This window comes from Eleutherodactylus coqui, chromosome 7 (assembly GCF_035609145.1).
Source record: "Eleutherodactylus coqui strain aEleCoq1 chromosome 7, aEleCoq1.hap1, whole genome shotgun sequence".
NCBI classification, from domain to species: domain Eukaryota; kingdom Metazoa; phylum Chordata; class Amphibia; order Anura; family Eleutherodactylidae; genus Eleutherodactylus; species Eleutherodactylus coqui.
The window spans coordinates 107,820,857-107,836,874 of NC_089843.1; the positions used below are offsets into that span (position 1 = coordinate 107,820,857).

Here is a 16,018-nt window from a genome sequence, read left to right on the forward strand (position 1 = left end):
AATTATAATTTAAAACGTCAGCAGCATTGCATGGTAGAGGGGGAGAAATAAGTGGAGAAAAAGAAAACTCCTCATACACCCCTACCCATATGGCTCTAATCACCTAGGTATACTAAAAATGGTAAAAAAAAATTCCAATATCACAGTAAGGTCTAAGGAGCAGTAACCATGAACCTCCCACCTATCTAACAAATAATCAGGCTCCAAGCGGTCAAATACTCTACCAATAGTCCACTAATAAGAAGGGCTACTTATTACTTTTATATCAATCTTGTTCATGACTACTAATACAGGAGGCAGCACTTCTAGAATTATCTCTTCCTGAACTCTCAGCCGTGCTGGATACAAAATGTCAAAAGGGCAGCTGTAAACCTCACAACCTTCTCTTAACATCATGAAACTGCATCCGTTTTTTGGGGAGGAAGGGAGGGACCTTCCATAGTTATCTCCTTCATTTCTCTTGCTTTCTCTTGTCCCGATCTTGGACAGTGACACCAGGTGAAGTTGGTGTATCAGCAACTCTATTAGCCCTTTCCACAGCAATCAAAAGTATCTTTCCCCCAATTACTGATTTCTGCCATCCCTCAAAAAATTCTCCGATCCGATCCTTCTTCCTTTTCTGGAAGTGCTACCAGTTTGCAAATTATTTCTCCTTTAGTTTATTTTCCAGATCAACAGCTTTTTATTGCAGAGTACAGATAAGACTGCTTGCATTTACTAATTGCATCCTGCATAGGAACTATTTTTTCTTCCTGGTTATTTAGCCCCCCCCCCTGTTTACGGGCATTGCGGTATCCCGTAGTGGATCTCCACCGCCCGGGAGCAGGAGCCGGCAGACGGATCTCCGCTGGTCAGCCTATCTGACAGGCTGACCGCGGACAATCGCGGCAATTCATAGCATGCTGTGAATTTCCGGCTGCGAGTGGAGACTCACAATGATTCTCCGCTCGTGGACAGAGGGCCTGCGCTTTCCATAGCAAGGCTGTGGAAAGCTTCAGACGGCGTGATTCGTCGGCGAAATAACGCCCGTGGACAGCGGGCCTAATACGTGTCTCTGCTTTGGACATTCTCTTAGTAACTTTCTGCAAATCATGTCTTATAAATCCAACATCCTCTCTCAGGTTTCCAACCTGAGCAGAGAGGGAAGCCAGAAGCGTTTTTGCTTTTATTCACAGCAAGAAAACTATTGCGTAGGTTCATTTTGTGTATCGCCCCACATATCCACACCACTAGCTTGTGTGAAATTGCCTGCATAATAACATTCGCAGAGGCAGATGAAGCATATAAAAGCGGCAATGCTTGCCCTTCTCAGCAGAGTGAGATAACACATTAAAAGTTCCATCAAAGGAGGCAAATACGATGGTAGATGTTTCGTGAGCATTTCTTACCGGGGTTGCAGGAGGAGTTGAACAAGCAAGTTCCACCAATCTGTTCACTGTATCGCATAGGAGCCGTAGCAAATCTGCGCACCCCAGCTCTCCTTTGTTTGCTAAGACTTCGGTGGTGTACTGTGCATGCACCTTGAGGATCGTTATACCCACAGTCACCTGACCTCGAACACAGTGGGAGTAACGATCCGCAGGGTGCAGTACGCCACTGAAGTGTCAGCTAGTGACGGACAGTTGATGTGCGGAGGCACGAGTAGGGTTTGCAATGGCACCTGTGCGGAATTCTAGTGAAGAATAGAAATCTGTGTGCATGCCGATCAAGAACTGGTGTGCCTGGCATGGCGGTGAAGGAAAAATCAGATTCTTCTGCAAAATCTGACTATTTTCAGCTCCTTAGAATACAGCGCAGGAAAACTTCAAAAGTAGATTGTAACGGTACCGGGGCACATATTACAAAACCAAATAGAGATAAGAATCTCATTAGTAATACTGTTAAACATTTATCGTAGATTGCATTGTAAAAACTTAATGACTGGTTCCTCTTAAGATCAGGAATGAGGCCTGATCAACTTTTTTGCAAGTCGAGCAATTGGCACTACTACAATTCTTGATTGTTTGGGCACATATTCTATTGTTGTCAGCTGCCCATCCCTGTTTACTCAGGGCAATGTGCTCACAGATGGTTTTTGGTGCCACATAAAAGATGCCATCACCCTACAGATGAGCAAATGCTCACTAATGGGCTACACCGTCAACCTGCAGTTGATCAGGCAGGTAACCATCAACCAGCGAAAAAGGGCCTTCAGAAGGCCATGGAACTTAGAGGCCAGTAAATAGCATTTTAACCCTTTCCAATCCACTGTCTGACCTCTGAAGCCATTATGATTTAAGGCTGCACAGCTCCGATGTTGGAAGACGTCCGTCGGGGTTCTCTTACTGTTTATTGCCAGCCTCTCTGCAGTCGAAGTCTATCCAACGTGTCACCTCATGCAGTACTGGCTTTAGCGAGCATATGGCACCGTTGTATAATGGCAGAAAGAGTAAGCCCCCTAGGAAAACCAGGATACAAATTGGATTGGAAAGGGTTAATGACTTGACACAATGGAACAATTTTATTTATTTTTCCCAGGGAGTCTCCACGACAGCACCACCTGAGATCGCCTCCTCCTGATAGGACAGGAACACACCGAGAGGTTAAAGTTCCCCCCCCCGTCCTCCCCTCCTCAGAGGACAACATTGCCCTTCGAGGACGCCACACAGCTTAGAGACCCAATGGATCGCAAGGCGGAGGGCCTACTAAGAAGATCCTGGGAGGCAGCGGCCAGTACGCTCAGGCCGGGGGTGGCAGCCACGTGCGTCGCCAGAACCCTGGGTGTGTGGCTCGAACAACTGGAGCTGCACATCTCGAGCAAAACACCAAGGGAGCAGATCATAGATTCCCTCCCTATGTTAAAGATGGCCACTAACTTCCTGGCAGACGCAGCAGCGGAGTCAGTGAAGCTTTCGGCAAAAGCAACGGCCCTAACCAACTCGGCCAGGAGGGTCCTCTGGCTGAAGTCATGGTCGGGCGACCTAACATCCAAGAATAAATTGTGCTCGCTACCCTTTCACGGCCAATTCCTCTTTGGTCCGGATCTAGATAAAATACTAGAGAAAGCGTCGGATAAGAAGAAGGGATTCCCGGAGGAAAGACAACGTAAGGGGAAGACCTTCTTCCGAACCCCGGCACAACAATCGGAACCCTATAAAGGCAAGGGCAAGACGGGCCGATGGAGTTACCCCAAGGGAGGCAGAGGGAGAAGCTTCCTCTTCAACCCGCACCAGGGGGACCCAGCCAAGCAGAAGCCCTGACGCCATCCCAGTGGGGGCGAGGCTGCAGGGCTTTGCGGATCGGTGGGCCTCGATTTGCAGGAGCCCGTGGATCCCGGAGATCCTGCAGGAGGGATACAAAATCGAGTTAGTATCCCCCCCCAGGAGAAAATATATTATCACGCGAGGTCCAGTACAACAACTGTACCCGCTTCAGCAGGCGGTACAGGACCTAAGACATCTAAAGGCAGTGTCCCTCGTGCCACAGGAAGAGGAGACCTGGGGGCATTACTCCAGACTCTTTCTAGTAAAGAAACCCGGGGGAGGTTCACGCCTAATAATAAATCTAAAACCCCTGAACGTTTTCATAAAATATCGAAAATTCAGGATGGAGTCCATCACATCAGCGGTAAAGTTGATCCCCAGGGGGGCCTACATGGCCTCGATCGACCTGAAAGACGCCTATCTGCATGTACCGATCCACAGGGACTCAAGGAAGTACCTAAGGTTCGCGTTGGAAATGGGCAGCAAGACAAGGCATCTTCAATTCAGATGCCTTCCCTTTGGAATCTCCTCAGCACCCCGCATCTTCACGAAGATCATGGCGGAGGTTGCAGCCTACCTAAGGCAGAGGTCGATCCTAATAATCCCATACCTGGACGACATACTAATCATAGCCGAGTCCAGGGAACGCCTAGTAGAGAACTTGGCAACAGTGCTCAGCCTGTTACAGTTCCTAGGTTGGATCATAAATTGGGAGAAGTCCAGCCTAAACCCCAGCACGGAGAAGGTGTTTTTAGGCGTAACACTCGACTCAGAGGCCCAATGCTCCTTCCTCCCCGAGGCAAAGGGGCAGAAAATTCGGCACATGGTAAAATCCTTTATGCAGAGACGGTCATGCACAATCCGGGAGGCTATGTCCCTCCTAGGAAGTCTAACATCATGCATCCCGGGGGTAGCATGGGCACAGGCACATACCAGACCCCTGCAAGCTGCAGTCCTCGCAGCGTGGGACGGCAGGCAGGCTTCGTTAGAAAACAGAATACAGATCAGGAACTCGGTAAGGGTATCCTTAAGCTGGTGGACGTCCCCAAGAAATCTAAGAAAAGGAGTCCACTGGATATTGCACCCGGCAGTACAGATCACGACAGATGCAAGCTCCTGGGGGTGGGGGGCGCACGTCGGAGACCAGCTCCTACAGGGCCCATGGCCACCGCAGACGAAGCATCAATCCTCAAACTACAGGGAGCTACAAGCAATCTGGAAGGCCCTGCAGCACCTGGGGGAGACGGTAAGAAACCAACATATACGGGTACTGTCGGACAACACCACGGCAGTGGCCCATATCCGACACCAGGGGGGCACGAGGTCACCAGCTCTGCAAAGTATCGCGCAAAGGATATTTCGCTGGGCGGAGGGCCGCATCATCTCACTGTCAGCGGTACACTTAAAGGGATCTCTGAATCAAAGAGCAGACTTCCTCAGCCGGGGGCGCTTAGACCCAGGAGAATGGTCCTTATCCCAGGAGGCGTTCCGGATAGTGACGGACAAATGGGGTCCCCCGCAAATAGACCTATTCGCGTCAAAACAAAACGCCAAGGTGACGAACTTCTTCTCCCTCAGACGGGAAGACCAACCGACAGCGGTGGACGCCCTCAGCCAGGACTGGGGAGGAGAACTGGCGTACGCATTTCCCCCGATCCCACTAATCCCAAGGGTACTACAGTACTTCAGGTCACAACCGTGCACCCTGATCCTTGTGGCTCCCTTTTGGCCAAGAAGGAGCTGGTTCAGCCTCCTGAGAGACTTGAGCATCCAGGAGCCAGTTACCCTTCCGGCTCAAGAGAATCTCCTAACGCAGGGACCCCTGAACTACCCCGACGTAAGCAGACTTCATCTAACAGCTTGGTTACTGAAGAATCCATACTGAGGGGCAGGGGATTCTCAACCAAGGTAGTCAGAACGCTAATGGCAAGCAGGAAAGAGACTACCAACCGCATATACCAGAGAATCTGGAGGAGGTTTACCTCTTGGAGACAAGAGAGAGGCTCCTCAGGCAGCAGTGCGGACGTCCCTCTGATCCTGGACTTTCTACAGGACGGCCTGGATATGGGCCTCGCCCCAAGCACCCTAAGAGTCCAAACGGCAGCCCTTAGCACCCTGTTTGACACTAAGTTATCCGGGGACAGGTGGATCAATAGATTCCTGGCAGCGGCAGATAGGCTTCGACCCAGGTCCACCAATATTTGCCCAGACTGGAACCTTAATTTAGTCTTGAGGGCCATGACAGGGGACCCCTTCGAACCAATGGAGGGGCTCTCATTAAAAATGCTCACAGTAAAAACTATCTTCCTAGTGGCAATTTCCTCAGCCAGGCGGGTCAGCGAGCTACAGGCCCTATCCATACGCCACCCGCTCCTCAAGATTACAGATACCAAGTTAGTCTTTAAAACAGACCCGACCTTTTTACCTAAGGTGGTATCCCCATTCCATAGGGCCCATGACATAATAATACCCTCGTTCTATAATCACCCAAAAGACGAGAGCGAGCGAACCCTAAGCTGTTTGGACGTCAGAAGAGCAGTCTTGACGTACATCGAGGCCACAGGCCCATGGAGGCAGGACGACAACCTGTTCGTCCAATATTCAGGCCCTAATAGGGGAAAGAAGGCAGCCAAAAGCTCTATAGCCAGGTGGATTCGCCTGGCCATTAGCGAGGCATATAAGGCTTTGGGGAAGGAGGCCCCCTCGGCTCTTAAAGCCCATTCCACAAGGGCAGTAGCGACCTCATGGGCCGAGCATGGCTCGGCATCAGTAGAGCAGATATGTAAGGCAGCAGTATGGAAAAAGCCCCATACTTTCGTCAAACACTACAGGGTAAAGGTGCAGCTAGACGAGGACATGTCCTTCGGTCGTAAGGTCCTCTCAGCGGCAATCCCACCCTAGAATTACTTTAGTTGATACGTCTCAGGTGGTGCTGTCGTGGAGACTCCCTGGGAAAGGTAGGATTATACCTACCCGATAATCAGGTTTCCAGGAGTCTCCACGACAGCACCCGTACATTCCCTCCCCAAGAAAGAATAATGTATATAGAAATAATTAAATAAATAAAAGATAATAAAATAAAAAGTATACCAGATAGGAAAAAATTTAAGTTAGCTCCTACCCCGGCAGTTTCGTTATAATACACTGAGGAGGGGAGGACGGGGGGGGGGAACTTTAACCTCTCGGTGTGTTCCTGTCCTATCAGGAGGAGGCGATCTCAGGTGGTGCTGTCGTGGAGACTCCTGGAAACCTGATTATCGGGTAGGTATAATCCTACCTTTTGGAGGCTGATCTGTCATTATTTGCTCCCTTTATGTGCCCTGTGTAGGTACTAAAACCAGTTTTGTTTACTTTGTCGATCCCTTTTCTAGATGTTTCAGTATGAATCCGCACTGTTAAGCTGCACAAGATGTTCTGTTTTACTCCAGAAAAGTGTTGACCGAATACGGATGAGTCACTTCGGACCAATGATTAGCCATATTTTTAATATTTAACATTAGATTATTCTGTACTTTGGAAAAGCAGCATAATGTCAGTGTGAGACAACGGGAAGACACTTCAAAGATTTCTCTCTTGTACAGAGAGTACTCGGGAAAGTTTACTTTTTGGAAAACATTTTTTAAATATTTATAGTTGACATCAAGCGTTTCCTGCCGAATGAACTTGATGTATTCATGAAAGTGATTTGATGAGCCAATAATTATTGTGTAGACCCTTGGTATTTAAAGAGGAAGCCCACACTTTTAGAATCCCACTCTGTTTATTAATGGTAATCACTTCAGCAGGTTATGCTTCCATTATTCCAGTAATACAATATATAATTATGTCAATGGAACCTACACATCAGAGTTCATCAAGGATGGTTTATTACATTTTAAAAGCCACTCTGGGCGTAAGAGATACCGGCCTGCGGCAGGGACCGAGAGGGGGGTACATGAAACTTACTCTCTGGCAGTTTTTATATCTGTCGTGGATCAGCCCCTCAGTACCTACACTGTGTTATGGCAAGTGCATCAACTTTGCCTTGAGTTTTCCTTTTAAACCCTGGCCTAGGAGCAATCTTTTCAAGCAGTGAATTGGGCATGCTGAACTCCTCATTTCTGATACACTTCAGCCAGTATTTCCCTCAATTCATCCTGCAAATGTCTGATGGGTTCTCTCAAAGAAGATGGGCACAGTTCATATTTCCTGACTTTACATTCCAGTTTGTCCCAAGGATATTCAGAAGGGTTTAGGTCAGGACTATGTGCAGGTCAGTCCAATTGTGGAACATGCATATCCTCAGTCCATCATAGGAGCCAATAGGAAATTGTCTGGTTTCTGACAAGTTTCCATCATGCTGTATGACAATTTCCCCCATTAAATATCTTGGCATGCTGCGCTATTTTGTCTGGGATTTTGCGCTGGCTCTTCACCAGAGCCTTGCAGTGGAGCCTCTGAAGCCGATGTGAACAAACCCTGAATAAGACCACATGTCACAATTACTTCTTGCATGCCATACTTTTTTCGTACATATGGGTAACTGTGCTACTTCCATTTTTTTTCTAGACTATATGCTTGCGTTCAAGGTGAGGCCCACACCAGCTAAGGCTGCCTGTCCACGGACGTTGCAGTATCCTGCGGTGGATCTCCACCGCGGGAGCCGCCACACGGGAGCAGGAGCCGGCAGACAGATCTCTGCTGTCAGCCTAACAGGCTGACTGCGGAGAATCGCGGCACTTCGCAGCATGCTGCGATTTGCCGCCTGCGAGCGGAGAATCGCTATAATTCTCTGCTTGTGGACAGGGGGGCTGCACTTTCCATAGCAACACTATAGAAAGCGTGCATGGTGTTCCCCGCGGCCGGGGAGCGCAATTCCATAACGCCTGTGGACAGGCAGTCTAATAGGGCTAGTCAAGGCTTACAAGTCCTAATTTGATTCAACCATGAGAATTTCACTAGAAAAAGCTGACAGGAGTCTAATGAGCCAACTTATTGTCCTATGATATCCGCCTCTACTGGTCTGTGCCGTGAGGTCTACTGGTACATTGCAAACTAGTATTTGGTGAGCACTAATTTGATGCTTTGGTTTGTGAAATGTTCCTAAATTTACAGCTTGCCATTGGTTGATAATTCTTCATTTTCAGCGGGCACCAGGTGATGTCTTGTACTAATAGGACTGTTCTTATTAAACAGGGATCACAGATGGGTCAAGGCCTCTGGAGAGTTGCAAGAAACCAGCAATATCAGCAAGGATTCATAGATCACAGCTTCTTGTCCACAGAGCATGATAGCAATATGAACCATCGGAGACACACGCAGGGAGGCATGGATCTCTACCACCTACTGAAAGCAAGAAAAGCTAAAGATCAACAAGGATTTATTAATCTTGAAATGCTGCCACCCGAGTTAAGCCTTACTATATTATCCTATCTCAATGCAACTGACCTGTGCCTGGCATCCTGTGTATGGCAAGACCTGGCCAATGACGAGCTGCTTTGGCAAGGGTAAGTAAAGGGTGTAGAAGTAAAACCGATATAAGGTGTATGGATGGCTCAGGTTGTAACGCACTACTGTGCATTTACTGTTTTATTACACATCTACAACTCCCCCCAAATACCAAGTATATTCTGGTCTACAAGAATATTGACACCCCATTTTTACACCTTGTTGTGTTCAGTTTTTAGCATATACATAAGAAAAGGCTCATTTGTACTCAAACTCACTTCCGTATGGTTGCACTTCTCCTGTTGGTTTGCATTGTAAAACAAAAAATGTTCCCCAACAGGTTAAATGGGCACTAACCTTTCAAACAACTTGTGCTTATATGATGGCCAGTGTGGTAATTGGCAAAACCACTATTTATTTACCTAAAATGATGATTTGGGGGTGAAAAATCCCTTAAGTGCTGTCTACCTTCCCCTGAGCTTGCTGTCTACTGTCTGCCAGTTCTTGATTGACAAGGGAATGCTAGAGCAGGGGATGATTTGTCATGCTCATTGAACTGTGCAGAGAGCAAGGGGAGGGAAAGAACGCATAGGGAAAGAAACAAGTGGAGCTAATGGTGAGATGAGCTCTTCTGCTGTTTATACACATGTACACTGCTAAATCTTTCAGTACTGCCTGATGAGATTATGCCTGTGTGCAAGAGACATTTTAGAAAGCAAGATCTCTGTAGTTTTCTGTGTACAGTGTATAGAACACAACTCTCATAGCACAGCATCAACTTCTCCCACCAGTTCTGAGAGGATGAAGAATCAGATATACAGTTTGCAAGGGGGAACTGAACTTTATTCTGAAAACTCAGGCACTCTTTTAAGGGAAAGTGGAAAAACAAGACATTACTGACATACACCACACAGATGTGTGCCAAAATAACACGTTTTTGGCATATGTCAGATACACTATTCCCTATGGATGCATTCAGCATGAGTCTGAATCATTTCCTAATGTATGCAAATGTGTTTGGGGGGGGGGGGAATAAAAACTAGCTGTGACTATAGCCTTTATGTAGCCTATAAATGCCTATTACTTCTATGCCCATGAGATGCCATTATTTATGACTGACCTACTCCACGCTGTTACGACAGAACGGTAAGTACTTCTAATAATCTGAGAATTGAGTGTACACTATTTACAATGAATGGGGTTAAAATTTAGAGAAGTGTCCAGAGAACCTAAGAATAAACTTATTAACCTCCTCCTTATAGTGGATGGATGCAATTGAAATGTCAACACTAGAAAAATGTGCTTATCTGATCTTAGGAACAAAATGCTTCCAAGTATCTGTGGAAGGCTGCCAGGGCTTAATGCAAAAATACTTAGGCAGCAGAGAAAATATTAATTGCTGGATTCAGTCCTTTGTTTCTTATTGATGGCATGTTTAGATTCTCCTATTTCCTTCCATTTTCTGATAAAATTATGCTTGTTCATCGGAAACTCTAATGACCCATAAATACGACAAGGCGCTGGGTAGACCGCGTAATATTCCAGGAAAATACCTTCCATGCTGTTTACGCCGGAGCCCTTGTAGTTCAACGACCTTCGTTTTATGTACTGCTATCTATGATTATTTTACCACTGCATTAACTTCGACTTGAAAAGCATCCTTCTCACAAACAAAGATTATTGTTAAGTGAACTTCCCTCTTGGCCCTTCAAGTAAATGAAACATACTTCTTGAAATCGCTTTAGATCTTCTCATTTTCTTATCCAAAGTGAGTCAAGGCAAACAAACCATTTTCTGAACTTACTGTGACTGCATTCGAGACCTCTTTTTCATATTTACCCAGTATTAATGCAACCCTCTGGTCTAGGGCAGACAGAGATGGTTGCACAGCCTCTGTGACTGCCTGATGCACAAGGCACTATACTCTGCTCTGATTGGCCAGTGCTGCCCATGTCCGAGCAGTGTGCGAGAAGCTAAAAAGACTTCTTAGCTAGGAGACTGGACACTTGCTATTCTAAAGCCATTCAGACCAATGTATTGCCAAGCTCCAGGAAGGGTTTTGCTTTAGTACGGCTACACTTGCAGACTAATTTAAATTATGACATCTAGAAGACTTCCTAGCACTACTATGCTTGAGATGGATCATTGAAGGAAGAGAAGTCCCATTTTTTTTAGTTACTTTATTTTTATTTTCAGGACCTTAGAATGCAGTTTAGTAGGTGCAGCTATGGTATAGCATGTTTTAAATATCCCAAATCTCCGGGGCTTGCTGCACTGAAATGTGCTGAAGACTACCCAAACCTGCCACTGAAGGGGTTAGAGGAACACCAAAGGGAATTATACACCTTCAGTATTAGTTGGATAAACAAACGCTTGTTCAGCCAACAGCTATTCCTTCCAACGCCTCGATAGACATGCACACTTGGTTCAGTTGGCCGTGTGCGTATTCTCAATAGGGAGATGGAATAAGTCGCTGTCAGACACCTCTGGTGGCAGCTTATCTCTCTTGTGATTAAGATTTCCTTGATAAACTTGGATGATGCTATTTTTTTTTCGCCAGAGTTTGGGTACCGCTATGGGCACAAGGTTCACGCCCAGTTATACTAATTTGTTTATGGCCTATTGGGAGAGCAAGTTTATTCTCCCTAGATTTGGTGCAGACCTGTTGCTCTGGGGTAGATACTTAGATGATATTTTGCTATAAAGTTATTAAAGGAGATGTCTCGAGGAAGCAGTTAAATTTTTTTTTTGCCCAGTCCCCCCATTAAGTACACATTACTAAGCCCCCCTGTAAATGACATTTCTAGCTGGTTCGTACTTACCGTTCCAGCGTTTCAGCAACTTATAAAAGTTTCCCCAAGATGGCCGCCGGCTCTTTCCCCGTCGCTCGCTGCAGCCCGACGTGCGCGCTCCCGAGACGCCGCCAGCTGTGTCTCCATGGCAACCGGACGCATCGCAGCCGCCGACCAGACGCCCCGCAGCCGCCGACCAGACGCCCACCGCCAGGCAGCAGGTAAGGCGCTAGCCCCCGGCTCCCCAGCGCTAGACCCTCAGCCCAGGTGAAGGCCCCGGAGCCCAGCGCTAGGTTCCGGAGCCCAGCGCTAGTTCCCCCGGCCTAGCGGCAGCCCCCCCATCGCAGCGACAGCCCCCCCGGCCTAGCGCTAGTTCCCCCATCACAGCGGCAGCCCCCCCCCCCGGCCTAGCGACAGCCCCCCCCCCGGCCTAGCGACAGCCCCCCCCCCGGCCTAGCGACAGCCCCCCCCCCCCGGCCTAGCGACAGCCCCCCCCGGCCTAGCGACAGCCCCCCCATCGCAGCGACAGCCCCCCCGGCCTAGCGCTAGTTCCCCCATCACAGCGGCAGCCCCCCCCCGGCGCAGCGGCAGCCCCCCCCCGGCGCAGCGGCAGCCCCCCCCGGTGCAGCGACAGCCCCCCCCAGCGCAGCCCGGCGCAGCGGCAGCCCCCCCCCCCCCCCCGACAAATCACTTACCTGGGAGGCTTCTCGGGGCGGCTGGGCTGGGCTTCTCCGCTGGGCAGCTCCAGTTTCTGCACCTTCCTCTAACAGAGGAAGGTACAGAATGGCCGCTGCAGCGCGCTCCCGAGCAGTGACAGCTCGTCTGCGCATGCGCAGAAGAGCTGTAGCGGGGAGCACACTGAAGCGGCTCGTGCTGAATGGAGAAGACCGGACTGCGCAAGCGCGTCTAAAAAAGCAAGCTGCCAGCGAATTTAGACGGAACCATGGAGACGAGGACGCTAGCAACGGAGCAGGTAAGTGGAATAACTTCTGTATGGCTCATATTTAATGCACAATGTACATTACAAAGTGCATTAATATGGCCATACGGAAGTGTATAACCCCACTTGGTTTCGCGAGACCACCCCTTTAAATATACCATTTGGGCAATATAGGTGACTAGCCCAGCTACCCAATACAGAACGCATGCAATACGAAACGTGAGTAAAAGTAAGACTAGATGATATCAGAATGCGCACATAGATACGTGGAAGGACACCTCTGCTGATTAATGTTATGTTAATGTTAACTTAAAATAGGCAAAGTTATCTTCCAGATCTCCAATTCGAGCAGCCACTTGTCGCTTGTGTTGATTCTCAAGTCGGAAGAGTAGCCACAACTACTCGAGCGGCTGCTACTTCAAGTGCGGCTGTTGTCCTTCTGCCCAAACAGGTCCTCTGCTTGCTTGGCATCTTATATCTAAAACACAAAATCTGTTTGTGTCATATACAAATCCCCAGTTCTGGTCCGATTTGAATAAAATTTGGCATTTTGTGTTGCCAATAGCAACCAATCATAGCTCTGCTTTCATTTGTTATTCTGCTGAGGTAAAATGAAAGCTGCACCGAGATTGGATGCTATATATTATACCGTTGAGGTAAAATCTGCAGAATTAGGAAGGACAAAATGGTCAAATGATTGGTGGCTCCACCAGGGTTAGACTGGGGCTAAAAAGCAATCCTGAAACACAAATGTTCACCGCTCAGTATGACTCTTCTAGTGGGAATTACTTGTTGGAAATAACCAGAAATAGGAAATCGAATACATAGAATCCATTGGTGAAAGCAGATTTGGGGGTTGCTGTATTACAATTCAAGCAAAGGCAACAAAAGTAAATAAGGTTGCTTAGACAACAATATTTCTGAATTCTTTAGCCTATCTTCTCCGGGTCGAGATTATACTGTGTGCAAAATCTCATGTCAATCGGTCGTACAGTTTGTGCGTGACACTCCAACAAACGGACATTGACAGATATGTAGACGATTAATACACAATTTGTACACGCAATGAAGTGTTTGAACGGGAGTCTATAGAACTATCATAGCTGCTATTGGATAAGAAATACCCTCAAGAGGTCTTAGATGAATCTTTGTATAAAGTAAGAGAATTAGAAGTCCGTTCATTGAATGAAGTCGGAAAGTTGATGATGTAAGGAGGAGTGAGAGTTTGGAGCTAATTCTGCCCTAGGACATAGACGAATTAGGCAAATTATAAAAAGCTATTGGCATTTACTTGGGGAAGGATAAATTGTTAGCACCGGTGCTACCTAATCACCTTTTGTATATTAAAGCCCCATATTTGGGATTGAAAAGGGCCCCTTACTGTTAGGAATGTAGAGAACGCGGTGAAATGTAGGAATCGGTTGAACTTTCTAAGGGTTCAGATGTGGGGCATATAATAATTGTAAAATTACAAATTATCAGAGAAAAACATCAGTAGTAAAATCTATAGTGGATAATTGAGTGTTATTAAAGAAATCTTGTCATGTAATAGTAAGAACGTAATATATATGATGGCGGTCCGATATTAGAGGCAACCCATTGAGAGAACCTACGAGGATCTAAAAGGATCTCCAAACATATTTATAATAAGAATGGATATGCAAACACTTCAGGAAATATCGTAGTTGTGACCCTCAGGGTGAAGTCACACGAACGTATATCGGCTCGGTTTTCACGCCGAGCCGATATACGTTGTCCTCGTGTGCAGGGGGGGAGGATGGAAGAGCCAGGAGCAGGAACTGAGCTCCCGCCCCCCTCTCTGCCTTTTCTCCGCCCCTCTGCACTATTTGCAATGGGGAGAGGTGGGACGGGGCGGGGCTAATTCTCGGAACTTAGCCCCGCCCCACCTCTTCCCATTGCAAATAGTGCAGAGGGGCAGAGAGGGGGGGCGGAAACTCAGTTCCTGCTCCTTGCTCTTCCATCCTCCGCCCCTCCCCCCCTGCACACGAGGACAACGTATATCGGCTCGGCGTAAAAACCGAGCCGATATACGTTCGTGTGACTTCACCCAACGGGTGTACGGGTTTTTTTTTTTTTTGCAATCAGTAGTATAGTGAAGGACTGGTGGGGAGCGGAATTTATAGGGAAAATGTCTAGAGCAAAACAAAATCTGGAAGGATATATATTAGAGTCTCATTAAATTCTAATTTGCATTTTTTTTAAGTGATCTGTTGCAGGTATGTTTTTTGTTTTTTACTTTTTTCTGTTTTTCTTTTAATAAATATATAATTTCATTTGTAGATGTTTCTTTTCTCTGACTTTATATTTAAGAGGATTTACATAGTAATTTATTAATATAAGTTATAGTTGGAATTCTCCAGAAGAAAGTGAAATGATCTTCTATATACTCCATTTAGGGTTTTGGGGACAATAGAAAATGACTATAAGAAGGAAGCCGAGATTATTGTGGAAGCATTAGCCACCGAGGAAGAGGCAGGGGTGCCTTGAAATGCATTTGGTGTGTCACAACACCACATTATACCTGATTTGGACTATATGGTAATATGATGTCCATGTGAGACCATGCAGGAATGCTTTCCACTATGCAGGAGTATATCGCTATTCTAGTACGTACCGGAGTGAAGTGTGATTCCCTAGTATTTGTCACAAAGTATTGGCGTATGTCCTATTTTTGCAATGACTGAGTTGTGAAAACCACAGCTTGCTGTATGACTCTGCTACCTTGCTGTACAATCTATTATGTTGGAACAACAGGACCCGGCCAGCCACCGGCAGTGCTACTTTGCAGGGTTATAGTGCGGTACCTGCGAATATTGATTTTGTTGTTTTTAGTCGATCACGACCCTAAAGGCTCCCTCCCTCCATGTTTTTCAGTTCTGCACTGCGTCTTTCAGTTGTGTGATATCCATGCCAGTATCAGCTTTGCCAGTATCGGCCATCGTGTTCTTTGGCGGGCAGTATTGATTTTAGCGGTACATTATTATATAGTTGTGGTGTTTGCTGTAGTTTTAGTGGTCTATGTACGTTTTATATGATTTCGTAGTAGCGTATTTTTGATATTGCAGTTGGTTTGCTTGTCGTGTGGCCCCTGATAGGTGACCTTTTGTGTGCAATCATAGTATTCTTATTTATTATTTTTTATTTAATATATCTGGCGGATAGACTTTTTACATCTGAGTGGACTGGAGAACCAAGTGGCTATTTTTATTTAAAGGGGTTGTCTCACGAAAGCAAGTGGGGGTATACACTTCTGTATGGCCATATTAATGCACTTTGTAATATACATCGTGCATTAAATATGAGCCATACAGAAGTTATTCACTTACCTGCTCCTTTGCTAGCGTCCCTGTCTCCATGGCTCCGTCTAATTTCGGGGTCTTCTTGCTTTTTTAGACGCGCTTGCACAGAAGGGTCTTCTCCTTCTGGTCCGTCTGGGCACGAGCGGCGTTCTGGCTCCGCCCCCTTCTACGCGTCATCGTGTAGCTCCGCCCCGTCACGTGTGCCGATTCCAGCCAATCAGGAGGCTGGAATCGGCAATGGAACGCACAGAGCCCATGGTGCACCATGGGAGAAGACCCGCGGTGCACCATGGGAGA

At 47.0% G+C, this 16,018-nt stretch overlaps 2 protein-coding genes across 4 annotated transcripts in view; both read left to right on the forward strand.

Annotated features, from left to right (window-relative positions):
* FBXO8 (F-box protein 8) overlaps nucleotides 1-16,018 on the forward strand; it is a 43,493-nt gene that overhangs the window by 12,618 nt on the left and 14,857 nt on the right. For all 3 annotated transcript variants that reach the window (XM_066573520.1, XM_066573522.1, XM_066573521.1), the window contains one exon: nucleotides 8,418-8,728. In XM_066573520.1, coding sequence (XP_066429617.1) covers nucleotides 8,418-8,728 — 311 coding nt within the window. The remainder of the gene's footprint in view (nucleotides 1-8,417; nucleotides 8,729-16,018) is intronic.
* LOC136572697 (uncharacterized) lies at nucleotides 3,255-6,403 on the forward strand. Its single transcript, XM_066573519.1, has 2 exons — nucleotides 3,255-3,429; nucleotides 3,649-6,403. The coding sequence occupies exon 2, from the start codon at nucleotides 3,750-3,752 to the stop codon at nucleotides 6,141-6,143; it is 2,394 nt and encodes a 797-aa protein (XP_066429616.1). The 5' UTR covers nucleotides 3,255-3,429; nucleotides 3,649-3,749; the 3' UTR covers nucleotides 6,144-6,403.

Bases quoted from the DNA above. Each gene is read 5' to 3' on its own strand.
- LOC136572697 (XM_066573519.1), top strand. From the start codon at position 3,750: ATGCCTTCCCTTTGGAATCTCCTCAGCACCCCGCATCTTCACGAAGAT.